An 18114-nucleotide genomic window follows, 5' to 3' on the forward strand; every position below is an offset into this window, starting at 1 on the left:
GAGAATGAATGGGGCACATATATATAGGAGAAGCAATAGATCCATGCCATAAAGGAGGAGTAACTTGCATGCCAAGAGGAGTGTAACTCATGCCCATTTAGGAAATGTAACTTGTGCCATTAAGGAGGTACGTATGCCTTTGTAACTTGTGCTTTAAAGAGTGTGTAAGACGAATCTTTTATGACATGCTTTTATTGAGTGTAAGAGAGTGTAAGAGAATCTTTTATGACATACTTTAATGAGTGTAAGAGAATGTAAGAACATTAATGAGAGTGTAAGAGGAATATGCCATGCCAATAATGAGAGTGTAAGAGAACATTATTGAGAGCCATGATTATCTTGAAATTCCTTTTAATACTAATAATATCATAAAGTGGATAATAATAATATTGATGATAAAATATTAAGTCGAGACTGATCTATTTTGATTGATTAATGATAAGAAGTGATTTTTCATCAACTATACTTGATTACCAATTGATGCAAGGTGATCTACTATCTTAAGACTTTCAAATTTTAGACTTTCTATTTTTAGACTTTTTGGTTTTTAGACTTAATATTTTTAGAAATTCATCCCTAAGCTGCCAATTTTCAACACTCCCTATCAACTAGGGAGGAATTTCTTTTTGCAACAAAGATCTCTGCTTTATCTACTCATCTCTATTCATCTTTGCTCTGTATCATCTAGAACAATGATGTCTCACTCTAATGAAGAAGAATCATCATAGGGGAGATTCCTCCATCACCCTAAATTCACTTGGGGGATTTCCAATTGCCAACATATGACAAGTATCTCACACAACCAAGTCTCATCTCAGCTTGGGGGGATAACCTGCTTGACAAGGATCTCACACAACAAAGTTTCATCTCTACTTGGGGGGATAACCCACTTGCTAAGGATCTGACAACCAAATCACATCTTTACTTGGGGGGATAACGAACTTGACAAGGATCTCACACAACCAATTATAATCTCTACTTGGGGGGATCCACTTGTCAACACACGACAAGGATCTCACACAACAAGTCTCATCTCTAATTGGGGTGCTAACGAACTTGTCAAGGATCTCGCACAACCAAGTCGCATCTCTGCTTGGGGGGATAACCCACTTGACAAGGATCTCACACAACCAAGTTTCATCTCTACTTGGGGGGAATCCACTTGTCCACACATGACAAGGATCTCGCACAACCAAGTCTCATCTCTGCTTGGGGGGATCCGTTTGTCAACACATGACAAGGATCTTGCACAACCAAGACTCATCATCCATGACCACCCTCTCTAGGAAGGGTCACATCCGTCAGTCCAAGTTGCTCTCTGAAAACGAAGAACTTCCCTTTCAATAGAGGCTTGGTAAGAATGTCGACGATCTAGTCATCAATCGCTATGTGATGGAGTCTTATTGCTCCCCTCTGCACCATATCCTAGATATAGTGATATTTGATCTCAATATGCTTGGACTTGTCATGGAACATGAGATTTTTTGCAAGTCGAATCCCACTCTTATTGTCACAGTAAATTACTGTTGTGTCCAGAACATGCTCAAACAACTCTCCAAAGAGCTTCCTTAGCCATATTGCCTCACAACTAGCCATGGTAGCAACAATGTACTCAACTTCAGCTGTGCTGAGGGCTACAGACTTTTGCTTCCTGCTCATCCAAGATATCATGGCAGATCCTAAGCTGAAGCAACACCCAGTTGTGCTTTTTTTTGTTAGTAGAGTTACCAACTTAGGTAACATCAGAGTCCCCAAGTATTCTTACATCTTTGGCAATATATTTCAATTCAAGATTGATGGTCCCATGCAAGTATCTCAAAACATGCTTTCCAACAATCCAGTGTGCATGAGATGGTTTAATCATATATTGGCTCAAAGTATTGACTGCAAAACATATGTCTGGTCTAGTGTTCACTAAGAATATCAGTGCCCCAATCAATTGTGGATACTCAGAAGGATTTGTCAAATCGGGACCTGCAACTTCACCTCAAAGCTTCTTGAAGTTCATCTCCATTTAAGTATTCGTGGATTTACATTCTGTTAGACCAAATCTTTCTAGCAGCTTGACAACATATTTTCCTTGAGAAAGGAAAATATCACCAAGTTTCTGCCATACTTCAAGACCCATAAAGTAGTGCATCAAATGAAGATCTTTCATATCAAATTCATATGCTAACTCCCTCTTACACTGGAGGATAAGAGGTTCACCACCGGTCAAACATAAAGCATCAACATATAATACCAAAATCAAAGGCATACATTGGGCTATCTTGAAGTAGAGATTTGGATCAACATTACTTCTAGTAAAACCAAGCTTCATCAAGAAGCTATCAATGCGGGCATACGAAGCTCTTAGAGCTTGCTTCAAACCATAGAGGGCTTTCTTCATGAGTTTTCCGATTATGTACTTCAAAGCCTTGTGGTTGCTCCACAAATACTTCTTTCTTGAGGAAGCCATGCAGAAAGTAGTCTTTACATCCATTTGGCGATGAGGGCTTTCTTCATGAGTTTTTTGGTCATGTACTTCAAAGCCTTGTGGTCGCTCCACAAATACTTCTTTCTTGAGGAAGCCATGCAGAAAAGCAGTGTTCACATCCATTTGGTGAAGGGACCATCCTTGGCTAGCAACTAGAAACACAATAGATTAGATGGTTGTATAACGGGCAACAGGTGCAATGATTTCATCGTAGTATATATCCTCTTTCTGAGGGAACCCTCTGGCCACAAATCTAGCTTTATATTTTTCAATAATGCCATCAACACCATGTTTAATTTTAAACTACCATTTAGAAGGCACTACAGATTTACATTGGGGTCTTGGAATCGCTTCACATACATCATTATGAATGATGGACTCATATTCTTTAGCCATTTCATCTTTCCACACTTGAGCCTTCAGATCTTCTTCAAAAGTGCATGGTTTAGCTTGAATATTGTTGCTCATGGCTACAACATATCCTTGGAATTGACATGGTTTCTTGCTTTCTCTGAAGGTTCCTCTGGGAGCAACATGTTTATCAACATCTTGAAGGGTGTCACAAAGCCATAAAGGTCTCCTTTTAGCGAGAGGATCGCATGGAGGAGGATCCAAAGGATCCATGGGCTCCATGGGTTCATCAACAAGATCAATTTCAAGCTCATGATTTTCTTGTATCTCAAATGCATCATCTTGACTATCAAAATTAGCAGGAGGATGATTGTCTCGTGCCTTTCCAAGAGATGCATCTTCATCAAATGTTACATTCCTACTAAACCCTATATTTCTTTGTCTGGGTACATATATTTTATAAGCTTTAAAATTTTCACAATAACCAACAAATGTACCTTTCTTACTTGAAACTTCCAACTTGTTCCTCTTTTCTTTTGGCACGTGGAAGTAGTCAGGACAGCCAAAGATCCTCAAGTGCCCAACCTTGGGTTTTTCATCAGAGAAGACTTTTCTAGAGTCTTGTTGTTTAGGGCATGGTGATAAGATCTATTTTGAGCATAGACAACTGTGTTAGCAACTTCTCCCCATAGAAACTTTGGTAGTTTCTGATCATGCAACATGACTTTGACTGCTTCCATGATAGTTCTATTCTTTTTCTCAATCACACCATTTTGTTTTGGGTTATATGGTATTGTGGTCTTGTTAAACACTATGTGTCAACGACCCATAGCAGTACACCCCCTTTTTCGCAAAAGGGATAGCGCCTGATCGACGTGTTTGTGCCGTTCAACTATCATCATCAGCCTGATCATCATGTTATATTGTAAACCCTTTTTGCATGTGTAAATTGTAAATAATCTCAGCAGATCCGTGTTGTGTATGTAATTGCCTAGGTAAACCTAATTTTCTGGTGACGATCTACATTCTGGGAGGTTTTTTGTCTCACCGATCCATTCTCGGATGGTCGGCAGAGTTTTCCTTCAGCCTTACCCCAAAGCCGGAGTGGATTTTGTCACTGGGATCTTAGGGGAGTCCTAGTGTTATAGATCGAGTCTCTATAAAAGTGATTTGGGAATAATCCTAACTATTTGGTTAGGTTATTTTATTACAAATTGCTTGATCTGCTAGATTATATTTGTGTCGCAGAATTGGGTAGTCTGTGAGGGTCCTTTTCAGATGGGTTTTCCCCCTTGTAATGTAAAAAATGTGAAAATCATGATGTAAAGTATCCCGAGGATTAGAAAAATAATTTATCCCCTCATAGGTTAATTAATTAAATTTTCTGGCCAAAATTAATTAAAATCCTAAGCTAGAAATTTAATTAATTCTAGGTCCTAGGTAAATTTAAATTCTCGAGGGCAAAATTCGTTGGTCCTTAAAAAATTAAATTTTAAGAGGTCCAGGGACTAAGGTAAATTAATTATTTTGCTAAATTTTAAGCCTTTGGTCCCTGGGGTTAAGTCAAAGTCAAAATTTTGAGGAAATTAATTCAAAAATTTAATTTTTGAATTAATTAAAATTCATTTAATTGAAAAATTCGAATTTCCTCAATAAATTAAAATTTTGATGGATGAGATTAAAATAAATTTTAATCCTCATCAACGGTCGAGATTGCTTTAACGAGGATCACTCGAACTAGCCATTGGAGGATTTATCTTTAAATAGGAGGTCATTTTGTCTGTCAGATTCATTCGATCTTTTGATCGTGTACTAAGCACTCAAGCTCTCTTGTATACTTTTTTGAATTAATGCAAAAGTCTTTGGGGTTCAACGTGCTGTAGTGTTCCTCTTCATGAATTTATGGTAAGGTTGTTTTAATTTCTGCTTAATATGATGTGAAAACTATCAATTAATAGCTCTCTTAGAATAATCTGAATACAGATATCTTATTCAGTTTGTTGCATCTAGGGTAACATTTTTAATTTTTATTGAAGTAGCAGGTATATCTATTTTTTCAAAATTTTATTGTTGTTCTATTTCTCTACTTGATTTGATGGTTGATCTAGTGTTTGCAGAAGATCTCTCAGGTTCTCATTGAGCGTTTGGGGATAGTTTTTGGTTGGACCAGCCAACTCTCAACACATATTTTCTGAAGAACCTACTTCATATAAGCCTCAGGATTTATCTAACGATAATTTTTTATTTTTATTTTATTTATTTATTTATTTATTTTTTTCTACAAGGTGATTTTGGGCTAGTACCTCTCTAAAATTTCAAAATATTTTAAATATTTTGTGGAAATTTTGATAGCTCTGGCTATTAAAAGCCTTAGATTATCAGATCTGGGAGTGGAGTTGGACTCATAATCCTTAAATCTGTAAATTATTTGTATAGATCTGTTATTTACTTGTGTAGATTTGAAATTTTGTAACATAATTTTGAATTTTAACACTTGGGTTTTTGGGATTTTCTCTATTTTTGTACATATTGGGTATTGGGTTTTTCTCTTTTCACTTGTGTAGAAATAGATCTGAGAAATCAGCCAAGAAAATCTTCAGATCTGAGCTAGATCTAGACCCTAGAGGGCAAGATCTGGGCTCAAAAATTGTTTGCAGGAATAGATTTGAGAAATCAGCCAAGTAAATCTTCAGATCTGAGCTAGATCTAGACCCTGGAGGGCAAGATCTGGGCTCAAAAATTGTTTGCAAGAATAGATCTGAGAAATCAACCAAGTAAATCTTCAGATTTGAGATTTTTCAAGTAGATCTGGGGGTTTTGAGACAGATCTAGGCCTTGGAGGGCAATATCTTATCCCAAATCTTTTTACAAGGTTAGCCATTAAAGATTTTGCAATAAATCTGAAGATCTGAAGCAAAATAATTTTTTTCAGAACAAGGGTTTCAAGTTTTGGGGCTTCTAAGCCTAGATTTGCGTTCTCCTAGCCCAACGCTAGTTCTATTGGGCCGAGTGCTATCTCTCATTGGCCCTAGATTCCCTTGCTCCATTTCTGATTTGAATATTTGATTTTTGAAGCTCATCATTGGTGGGTTTTTGCAGAAAACTTGGTAAAAATTTGTATTTCAAATATTGATTTTTTTTTGTTTGCAGCTTGGGCAAGTGATCTTCAAGGCCTAGGGCCTAAGGGTTTGATCTCTAAACCATCTTTTTCCTCACTGTTTGCTACACTAGTCATATACCTTTCAAATAGTGGTGAAAAACACATCTAAGTGGTTTGAAATTAACTAAAAAATTGCTAAATACATTAATAAGTCATTTATGTTTGATGTGTATCAAGAATTTGGCTTAAATCTACATTTTGGGTCACTGTTATCTTTGAATAATTTTGTTTCTGAAGTCTGAAATATAACAGTGTAAAAATTTCATGTGGGTTAGCCTAAAATCAGTTCCTAAATTGTTTAATACATTAAGGAATTAATTTCTTGAGTTGAACATTCATCATTAGACTTATTTCATGTTTTAATTGCTGGATGTAATAAGTATATCAGATCTGATATAATTCCGGAAATCACATCACAATAGGCTGAAATTCTTTGATAATTCGTCTGGGCAAGTTTGGAAATTTTTCGATAAATTTTTGGCATAAAGATATCATTGATAGCTTACTATTTTCATTGTCATATTGTTGTTGTCATAAAGTTTTTCTTACTGCTGTCCTAAAAATTAATTTATGAAAATTAAGTACTCTGTTATGGAATTGTGATAAAATGCATATCCTTTGTTTCATAAACTGAGTATGTTTTTTGAGCATCTGTTGACATTGATATCGAATTGCAAAGTTGTTTTTGTTCTCTTTGAGCTAAATTGTATTAAGAAGATTTGAAATAAGTTGGTGTTTTAACTATAGTATCTTCAAGAGTTTATTTTCATCTTCATCTAAAAAAAGACGAGCATTTCATTTGGGTAATTGAGGGCTTTTGTGGCATAAGTGTTTTCCCATTCTCGAGCCTAACTTCATCTCATCTTAATACGAAGAGCTTCGGCGTAAATCTCATCTTCTGGTGCATTGTCATATAAGTTAACTTTGGATAGATAAAATTTACTTCCAAGCATAAGCTTGGTCGATAGACAGATAGATCTCCATCCGTCTTTTCTTGAGAAGCCTGTTTTAATATTACTTCAAACGGTGACTTTGCAGTCCGTCAGAGCCACAGTTCTCTGCAGCGGCAGAGGCATCGAGTATGTTAGAATTTCAGGATAGGTATCGTTAATCACACCTTAGTGTGCTTCCCCTGATCTTCTCTCTGCCAATTACTACGAAATCAGGCTCAACACAGAAAGGGTTGAAGGGTTCACATTTAAATAGGCATTTAACTAAAAGTAACCAAGATTCTTGCATCTCACATTAGTTTTAGGATTTGTATTTCATATAAAATAGTCATTCATCTACGTAGCGGTTGTTAATCGATTACTTGGTCTTAATTTTCCTAGCAAGATCGTTGACTCCGTAAGGCACTGGTATCAATCGTTTAAAATCTAATCAAATCCTATAAGTCTTGCTAAATCTTAATCAAGTACTTGATAGCTTCACTGTGTTTCCCGAACTGGTTGGTTCCCAACTAGTTCTTCTTCATTCCACTTTTCCATAGGGTCTACCCCCCTTAGCCTACTGTAGGGAGACAACTTAAACAAAGAGATTGGGGATCAGGGTGACAGCCTCCGATTTGAGCCGTTGTCGTGGTTCCTAGACATTCTGTGCGACAATAGGTCTCTTTCTTGATTCCAAATTCGTTGCATAAGTCTTGAGCTCTTGTCCACTTTATGTCCACTCAAGTCATGGGATGGCACGACATCTTCCTCAATCTTGATACAAAGGACTCGGTTTTCACATTCATCAAATGTACCTGTTGATCCCAGAACAAGAGCAAGAACAATAGTAGCAAAGTAAATAAACATAATGAAAGTATATCTGGTGATGAGGCAGGTCTTTCTTTCTTTTCTAGACGTGAGAGTGGCTCCGTCATTATCCTTGCACCAACTTCCTCTTGGAGTTTACTCTTCCTACAATGTTCTGTGCCCTAATGATCTTCACGCTTTGCTTTTCTTGATGACATCCTCGTCAAGAAGTTAGTGAAAGAATAATTCAAATACTCATGTAGGGAGAATAGCCAATGATCTATAAAGATAAATCTAAATTAGAGCAATGGCACAAAGAAACAACATAAGACTTGAAAAATACTTATTTTTTAAGGGGGACTGAAGGAAGTTGTTAGCTCCCTCTTGAAGTTGTTACCACTGTCCATTAGTCATATGCTAAGTCACTTGACACGGGGATTCAGGACACGTAGGATTCGAGATTCGTGGTGTCGGATTTGGACACGCTGACCCCCCGGAACAGGACACGTTATATATTATTTTATTAAATATATATATATATATATATATATATATATATTAAAAATTAGATATTATCATATTTCTTACACAAATTTTAATTAATGATACAAATTTATTGATTTCAAACATAGATCTTCATCTATAGCTATTAGCATGCATAGTACATTCAAAATTCTAATACATGTCAATCTATTATCTATTTCTTATGCTTGGTCCTCTTGCCACCACGAGAAATGTCTAATTTTTTAGTCTTGTTGGAAAATCAGGATCTTTGTCATTAATATCACCCTCTAAGCATTAATATCTAGAGGTATCTTTGTCATTACCTCTGTATCTGTATAGGGATCTTTGTCATTAATATCACCCTTTAAGCATTAACATAAGATAGAACAAGCATAACATGTCAAGTCAAGATTTTGTCTGAGTGATGCGTACATTTTTAGGAGGGTCATGATACAGGAGTTCGACAACCAATGTCACTAACATCAAGGTACATAGAGGGATTGGTGCTCTTGATTAAATACAAGTTCCATACCCTAATACATGACAAAATTCAAAGGAAACATTGCAATCCCCCAATCCTAAAATCCTGAAAAACTGATAAGTCTGCTGGATTTTGAATGCAATCTAAAATTCTACTTTCTCCATATGAAATCCAATGAGGCCGGAACAACTCTCAAACATCCTGAGTCATTTCATGGTAATGTTAAAAATTTAAGTAAAAGGATGAAAATGAAGATTAAGGAGAATGCCACTTTTACTTTAAGAATTTAACATTACCATGAACAGGACATGTTTCCCAAAATCGCGACATGCTTTTGAAAATCGTGACACGACCTCGGATTCGATGTGTCGGAAAAGGACACGACGTGTCATATGATTTGGACACGAATCCGGACCGAATCGTGTCGGATTCGCTGGATTCAGGATTTGTAGGGGGTTTAGGACGAATCCTGTGACTTAGGTCATATGTCATTGGCAGAAGAAATGCATATTTTTGAACACCACTTGGCAAACTCCATCAGGATCCACTCTAATCTTAGGCATTTCGGAAACTGTCTTTCTCACATGAGTTAATGTTTTATAATGAAGATGAGTGAACATTTTCGGTGCCACTATTTATATTGATGATTACTTATAATGAATCAATGCATGAATATGTTTTCCATTGATTTGATAAAGATCTTCAAATCTTGATCTTAGAGTGAAGACATGTAATAATAATTATACATATTGACTTCATTGCCTACAACGATATTAGTTATAATCCATCTTTGATCGCTGCAAAATATGTTAGTTTAGAAAACTATCTTTCCATCTTTTGCAAAAGTCACGATTCTTATCTACAACCATATTGTTAGTAAACTTTAATATCAAAATTACCAAAACCCATAAGATTATCACATTTCTCATATAATGTAAGAGAATCAAAATCCCCATATCTTCAACATTCAATTTCTATCAATTATTCTTTCATAGCCTTCTATGCATTATACTTCTTTTCAAAACAACACTTTCTTACACATGCATAAACAAAAGTAAAACTACTCTTTACTTTTACATGCATCAACAAGTACCAAAACCACAACTATTAAACACATGCAACACCTTAATTACTATTTGCAAAATTACTATCATTCCTTGGGTTCCTTGAAATCTTGGAAGAACTGTAGTAGTAAAATTTGTCAAAAGAAAAAATTATTGTAAAAGATTTTTTTTTATTGAAGCATGGGTTTCATGCTCTTTTATTTATTTTCTAGGTCAAAGTCTCCATTGAAGGCTTCTAGGTTTTGTCACAAGTCAATAGAGTCATTGTCATTTTTATTAGACCCTTCTCGGGTTTTTGTATCATGTAAAAAGAATTATTTTTGAGTCAAAAGTGTCATTTGTCACCTCCACACCAAGTCAACCCTGTCCTCATGAAGTCGGCTTGGATTAGGGCTATCGGGCCCAACAAAAGGAGTATATATAGAGAAGCAACTCAACTCATTTGATGCACACATTAAACAAGTTCGATCTATAAGAGAAAGAGGCAGAAAACAAGAGCGAAGTTGAGGAGAAAGAAGGAATAAGTTGGGGAAGACAAAAATCGAGCTTTTGGGCATCTCTCTCTCACACATGCGAAGTTAATAGACTGAAGACGGGGCTGGAATTTCTGAATCAATTGCAGGTCTGAAATTTTGAAGCTGGGGGCCGAAATTCTGTAGTTGGGGGCCGAAATTCTGGATTGAAGCTGCATATGAGAGGCTGACACTTGGAGACTTTGGTAGGGATGATCTACTGGAAGGAAGGGCTGACTTGGTGATTGGAAGAGGTCTTTGTCGAGGTCTGAAGGGTCTGGGATTGTCTCATCTTGATTTGAATATACTAGTGGAAGAGTTGTACTAGGTTTTCCCATAGATAGGGGTTTTTCCCTACCTGAGTGCTTACATCTTGTGTCTCTTGTTGTGATCTCCATTGTTTGGCATTTGTCTTGATCAAAGGAACATAATAATTTGAAAGAACTAATAAGAAGAAAAGAGAAAACACTAGAAAATGTCAAAGTCTAAGATAAATCTACCTAAAGAACTTAATCCATATGACACCCTAGGTTTCTCAAAAGGAATAGCAAGTGATATTTTAGCATAAAATGAGCTACACATAGAGTAGACAACACTTGATATTTCAACAGAAAATGGGATGGAACAACACTTGCCTTCTTGAGCTTGTATTCACCAAAGCTCTGATACCATGTTGAAATTCTAATGTTCTATGTTGTAACAATCACTTATTACAAAACTTCTTTATGCTACAATATTAGATAAGCAATTGTAGATAGAACATAAATCAAATGCACAATAGAACACATCCAAGAATACAATGAGACAGAGAATTTAGGTCCAATGAACAAGGAAAAACCCACAAGGGGAAAACCCAACCAGATTATTCTTCTATTAGAAATCAATTGTTCAACAAAGATACAAAGTACAATGAGAGATCAAGAGAATGAGTAAGTTCACCCAAATCTGAACAAGTTGTAGCATGAAGATCACTGGTAGCAACAACAGATGCACACACTGAATCAACCTTCCCTTCAACTGAATCAACACTGAAGCACTGAATCAACCTTGGCTCACCAAGTTCCACTCTTACTCTCCAAGTCTCTCTCACACAATCTTCTTCAACTCTCTTCAACTCTCTCCCAATTTTGAATTCTTCTTTCACAATGCACAAGTAGTGAGGGGAGAAAGAATGAGGCATGTGTATATAGGAGGAGCAACAAATCCATGCTATAAAGGAGGAGTAACTCGCATGCCAAGAGAAGTATAACTCATGCCCATTTAGGAAATGTAACTCATGCCATTAAGGAGGTAAGCATGCCTTCGTAACTTATACTTTTAACAGAGAGTGTAACATATGCATTAAAGAGTGCATAAGAAGAATCTTTTATGACATGCTTTTATTGAGTGTAAGAGAATCTTTTATGACTTGCTTTAATGAGTGTAAGAGCATTAATGAGAGTGTAAGAGGAATATGCCATGCCAATAATGAGAGTGTAAGAGAACATTATTGAGAGCCATGATTAAGTGTCTTAAAATTCCTTTTAATAATAATAATAATAATATCATAAAGAGGATAATAATAATAATATTGATGATAAAATATTAAGTCCAGATTGAACTATTAGGAATGATTAATGATCAGAAGTGATTTTTCATCAACAATACTTGATTACCAATTGATGCAAGGTGATCTACTATCTTTAGACTTTCTATTTTTAGATTTTCTATCTTTTAGACTTTCTATTTTTAGAATATCTATGTTTAGAAATTCTATTCTTAGAAATTCATCCCTACGCTGCCAATTTTTGACACTAGCCACGTGATGAAGGCCACAACGATCCTTTGGGGATCAACTGAAGAATGCACTGAATCACCTACTATCATGGCTGTACTCACCAAGAAGTGGAGTGTCCCACCAATCAACAGGATCATCGAATCCCATAGCCACACTGGGGGTTCACAACTCCCAAACCTCCCTCCCTACTGCTGTGACCTACTGCTAGCTGCTAGGACCCCTTTGTGCCTCGTCTCTAACCCCTAAATGTATCCAATAAATGGGCACCAAGCATCAAGAATCTATCTCGCGTATGCCAAATTTCTTTGCTCCTGCGAGATCATGTTGTGAAATCTGCTACCCCGACTCCTAATGATGCACCTGGTCACTGCTTGGAGTCTGGATACCCTCCTATAAAAGCTGTCTACCATCCCTTGCACCTCATGCCCACATACGCTTTGGGCTGTCCTGCCGAAGGTGCACCATGCAGCTCCCTCACGGTTGCCTCCCTAAGTGTGAACTCAAGGGTGGAGCATACTCTACCTCTGCAGCAAAGCACGCACTCCCTAGGCCTCTACCTATCAGCTCATGTCCTAACCAATGCCCTAGATGAGAAGTCTCTCTCTGGATACTCTGTGTCCCATCTAACTGTCTTGAGCGAGCCTCCCGCGTCTTGCTGGTTGCGATGAAGGCATCAAGGGACAACATCCAACTCCTTTGTGCCTACAAACAATGTGGAAGTGAGACAGGCATGTGAGTCCCCATGGATATCATCAAATGATGCTCATCTGCGTCCTCATCGATCCTGGGTGAGCTACGCCCAATGGCATGGCTGTCATCCCTATCAGGCTGTCTCCTTGGAGGGAACACTCCAAAATTCCAATGAGCAGCGTCAGACATCACTACATACGGCCAAGAATTCCTGTGCTCCTCTGCATACACACATGTATCTCTATGCCCCTTGGCACACATTTGCACCCAGTTGCACCCCTATGTGCACTGTTGGATACCACTATCGGCTACCATATCATCCTGAATCAACGGGCATCCCTCTTGTGTCGAAGCAACCATCTCTCCATGCGAAAACTCAAGGTGGTGTGAATCACTTCTACTCCATAGGGTAAGCCCACACATCATGATACACCAACATACACCTCTGTGCTCCCATTGGATATTGCTGCCTACTGTCGTACCACCTTGCATCATAAGGCATCCTGAATGTGCCAAAGTATTTGCCACTTTGCTAGCGAACACACCATGATGCGTGTCAAATCTCCTCTTCTGTCCCGATAGACCTGAGTGACATAACTCCACACATGCTAGCGGAAATATCGTTGTTGTGCCGATCCTCGGGGGCTTCTATGCCCCATACATCGATGGAAGAACATTGTCTCCATACAATGCCCTGTCTGGTGGCCTATCGATGCCACCTCTTTAGACAAGCTTTTGCCAGAATGTGCTAATCATCCTGAGACTCCATGGACAACCAACATGCCCAAATAACTCGCAGAGCCTACTTTCTCCCTTGTCAACCTGACCCGTCACTAATGTTGATGGAGATCTGAAAGTGTGTGGAAGATTAGTCAACGAATCTGTCACATTGCCAATACCCTCACTAGCCAAATCCATGATGTGGCGGGGAATCCCACCTGGATCCCAACATCTGTCATCTTGCGTCTTGAGTATATGGTAGGAAGCCTCACCTGGATCCCAATGCCAACCTAGGCCTTCAGTATCCCCAATGTCTGGACTCTGGGAGCTCCTGCCGAGTTTCACTTCCGACTACGACCATCTCCATAAGTCCAGCACACGATTTCAGGTACCAACTTAGAATCTCTTGCCATCCAACCCCAAGGGCAGGATCAAATGCATGTGTCCCTGCATGTGCAACAACCTCAACATGCGAATGCTGCGTCCTGTGCAACTCATGTTCCCTCATCTCACTAGCTTGGTCAACATGTGAGATCTAACTAGGTAACTTAGCCTCTATCTCCCCAATGTGCAGAGGTAACCTAATAGTGTCGCAAGCCCCATCTATGTATGCCTAGAAATGGTTGCTCCAATGCTCTAATGTGTACTCCTCTAGCTGTACCATTAGGGAATCCAACCGTTCCCCAATGTGAGTCAGCTTGATCGCTGACTCGGCACAAACTGCTCTCATGCCCTCCAGCTCCTCGTTTTGCTGTAGAATGGTCTCTTGGACTATTGTGGCCTTATTTTTCAATACTAGAAGGTCAACCTAGAGCTGATGAAATTGCTGTGGGCGACTGTAATCTGTAAACTTGGTCATAGCTCTGGATACCTTTGTGTCTCCTGACACCTCACCAATGGTGGATATGTCTCGAGGCACTTCATCAATTTGCTGTGGGTAGCCATTGTGTGAAAACTCGGTCACAACTCTGGGTACCTCATCAACTATCAACACCTCATCCATGGGTGGCACCTCATCAACAAATGGCCCACAGAGTGTATGCTCTACTTTTTCCACTAAGGTGTCAACCGACACTAGCAAAGAGATCTCCAACAAGGGTGACTCCTACGTCACACTGAGTATATCTACATGCTCCTCACACTCCCGCGTGCTCTCAACCTCCTCTTCAAGCTCGTTGTCAGTGTACTTGTGCCCTAAGCCCCACAGTCTGAAGTAAGATCTCCTCCTGGTCTCCTCACCTAGCTAGCCTCGGCCTGTCCACTCGTCTTGAGGAGGTCTAGTGCTTTGATTCCGTTGACTTCCTCCACATGGTGTAAATGGCTTCACCTCCATGGCTTGCACACCTCTATTGTCTTTGTTGCAAGGATGAAGATGGATTTGGTCCATCATCTTCCTCAGCTAGGCCAATTTCTCATCATTCTGATGGATCCCATCCCAGATTTGCTACATACTCACTCTCCCCTTAGCCATTTGTTGGTCAATAATTCCACCTGTTACCATGCATGCATGCCCAACACCTCGATGATATTGCTAGATTTCCCACAACTGGCCAAGATCACGCACTGATACCACTGTAATATTCCAAATTGAAAAATTATAGCAAATAACAGAAACATGCACAAGGAACAACAACCCTAAATATATACCGCACATACATATCAAAACACCAGGAAACTTAAGCAGAACAACTAAGCCATTTTACTAATCTCGAGAATGATGAGTACAATGAGTAAGGACAATGGAACTTGGGCTTGCTACTGCAAGCTATGCAAAACCTAGGTGAGAGTGTAATGGCCCAAGTGTAGGAATGACTCTCCCAAGAGATCTACGCTCTGCCTAGGATTCCTGCTAGTTGTTGATGGGATGGAATAGGAGAAACTACTTTAAGTGCCCGAAATGAGATGAAACTGGGTGAGCGGCCTCCTCGCAAGAACCCCAAAAAAGACCAGAAATATCTCATGAACCCAAGTGGTGGAAATGGTCCTAGAGTGAATTGCGCCATGCTCCAAACCCAGAAAGGGTTTGGGTTGAATCCAACATGCCTCGGTGGCCCCAAGAAGTGCGTTTGGCTCCAATTGGCTAGCGGAATGTGTTGTAGGAAGGAATCTGCTGTAGAATGACTCAAATCACTGTTTGGAGAGTTTCTTCCAACCCACTGCAAATCATTGTACCAAGTCTCCTTATTTCTCCTTTTGCCCAACTCCCACAAAATTCCCTGCTCTCTATGGCTGTGCAGTAGATGTCCAGTGACCCCTGCGTAGGCCTAGATTTTGGACAATTCGACCCTCCAAAATGCAGCACTCTCAGGCGTGCAAAATACCAAAAGGAAAATCACCTTTCCAATGGATAAATTTCTGCAAAATCTCTGGCCCAGTCTCCACTTGTTGGCTCTTCTCAACCCACGAATTCTCCTTCTGTGACCTAGGCAAATATGCACAAGCTGATGAATGGACTGCAAATGAGCTCCACAATCACCCAGAACAAACTCCCTCTTACTCTCCTAGGGTGACACTCGAAGAGGTGGAATTCTCACTTGGGAATTCCTTTTGCTAAACAACATGGGTGGACTTGGCTAAACAACTCAAGAAAACTTATGTTTGAAAGTAAAGTGGTCAAAAGATCCCAAATGGAGGCCTTCTTTCCCTATTTATAGAAGCTGGTCCTCTCTCCCTTGGTGGACCCCATTTTCCACTAACTTGCACCCCTTTCTTTCTCTTGTCCTCCACGAGTGCGAATTATCTCTAGAGGTCGAATTTCCTCCTTTTTGTGGTCCCCACTTTCCACTAAGGCTGTAATTTCGCCTATTCTCCTAAGTCCTCATGTCCCTGATATCAAAATTGCCTCCAATGCCCGAATTTGCAAAATTGGGCTATGCTTAGCACCACCCCAAGGATCCTCTTTGACCTCCTCAGATGAAAAATCAAAATTGGGGATATTAAGCATCATCTCTATCTACTTAGAAATAGAGATGTACTTTCTTATAACTAGCCTCTACAACTGCATTTAGTTTTCTTTTTGGTTTTGTTGTTCAACAAAGTTATCAGCACATATCATGGTTCGTGACATATATTGAAGTTGATTAAAATGGATTCTTTTTCATTAATAAACAGGTATACAGCACAGAAGTAAAGGAAGGAGACATAATTGTCATGGGATCAGATGGACTCTTCGACAATGTTTTTGATCATGAAATAGAAGGTGTGGTCAGTAGGTTTGAAGGGTCTGATCCGGAAGTTGCACACAAAACAGGTACAGTTGCTTCTCTTCTCCAGGCTACTGTTTCTTGGTTCTATCTATAACTGTCTACCTTCACTTGATTTTGTTTACCCAAGTTGTTTTTCCCTACCTTTGTTTTGCAGTAGAGGCATTAGCCAATCTAGCAAGTGTACATGCAAGGGATCCAGCTTTTGACTCACCATATTGTTTGGAGGCCAGAATCCAGGTATGAAGCTTAATTACTCAGTTGCTTTGAAAACATAGTTTAAGATTTAAGCATATTACTTTTCTTTCACTGACAGCAATCTAATACAGGGATTTGATGTTCCTGCATGGAAGAAACTACTTGGAATAAAGTTCACAGGCATGGAAACCATATCTTTAACTGTATTGCACACTTCTGATCACTTACAATGGTTGTTGATTTGGTGTTTTCTTTTATATTTCACGCTTTCTTTTGTTGCAGGAGGGAAGCTGGATGATATTACCGTAATTGTAGGGACAGTAGTCAATGCATTGATGTTACCACAACTTGGTCATCTTGATGGAGTCAAAGATTTTCAGAGAGAATTTTCTCACAATAATGAATTAGACTCTTTGTTAGAAGGTAATAGTCTAACCATCAAGCTTCAACCAAAGATTACAAAACCTATTGCAGAGGCCAGCTCGGAAACAACCACATGATTTCAAGCAATCCGTATAAAATTTTCAGAATAGTTCAACGGAGTTGCTGATATCACAATAACATTAATCAACACCAATAGTTCAGTTTCTGTCAGAGAATAGGAAAAGAAAACAGTGCTCTGGTACATGCAAAATGATCAGATATTGAACCATAATTGATGGTTTCTGCCAATATCCTTTCCTGTAAATATTAATGGAGCAGGAAAATTATATAAGAACAATAAGACAGGTTTGAGTTAAGGAGGAACAATCTAGTTGGCACAGTACAGCGAGTGTGACTGGCACTTCATGAATCAGCTCTAAGCAATTTGAGTCTTCATCATATAAATTGAATAGCACTGTGGAATTTTTTCTTTGCCTCGTAAGCTTTTCTTACAGAAGTTGATCCTTACTCCAACCACCTTATTCATTTTCTGCAATGCACCTAAGAAGCATTATGAGCAGTCGAATTGGATATTACAGCACAGATATTGTGGCTGTGCCGTGATGGTTGTCAAATCTGATAGAGCTTAACCAAATCCAGCTTCTGAATGCTAGAACCTATCAGGGGTATGTTCATATGCAACACTGCTAATTCTTATCAGGTTTTAGATTTGGATGCATGGAGCGCTGTTGACAAGCTAGCTCTTCATTTCACCCATGCATATTGATCAATGTAAACGTTATTTGCGGCATTGATGATTTTAATATTTTATGGAAGAAAATAAGATCAAAGTGCCTAGTTGCAGACATTTACAATTTA

At 38.8% G+C, this 18114-nt stretch overlaps 1 protein-coding gene across 1 annotated transcript in view; it reads left to right on the forward strand.

The window, feature by feature from the left end:
* Positions 1-18114, forward strand: part of LOC149161878 (putative protein phosphatase 2C 26) — a 198317-nt gene extending 180203 nt beyond the window's left edge. Inside the window, exons 8-11 of the mRNA XM_089437075.1 lie at positions 16583-16721; positions 16832-16914; positions 17004-17052; positions 17155-18114. Coding sequence (XP_089293201.1) covers positions 16583-16721; positions 16832-16914; positions 17004-17052; positions 17155-17372 — 489 coding nt within the window. The 3' untranslated portion in view covers positions 17373-18114. The remainder of the gene's footprint in view (positions 1-16582; positions 16722-16831; positions 16915-17003; positions 17053-17154) is intronic.

This window comes from Pinus tabuliformis, chromosome 5_2 (assembly GCF_031772625.1).
Source record: "Pinus tabuliformis cultivar Carrire ecotype Pingquan chromosome 5_2, CPIR1, whole genome shotgun sequence".
Taxonomy (NCBI): Eukaryota; Viridiplantae; Streptophyta; class Pinopsida; order Pinales; family Pinaceae; genus Pinus; species Pinus tabuliformis.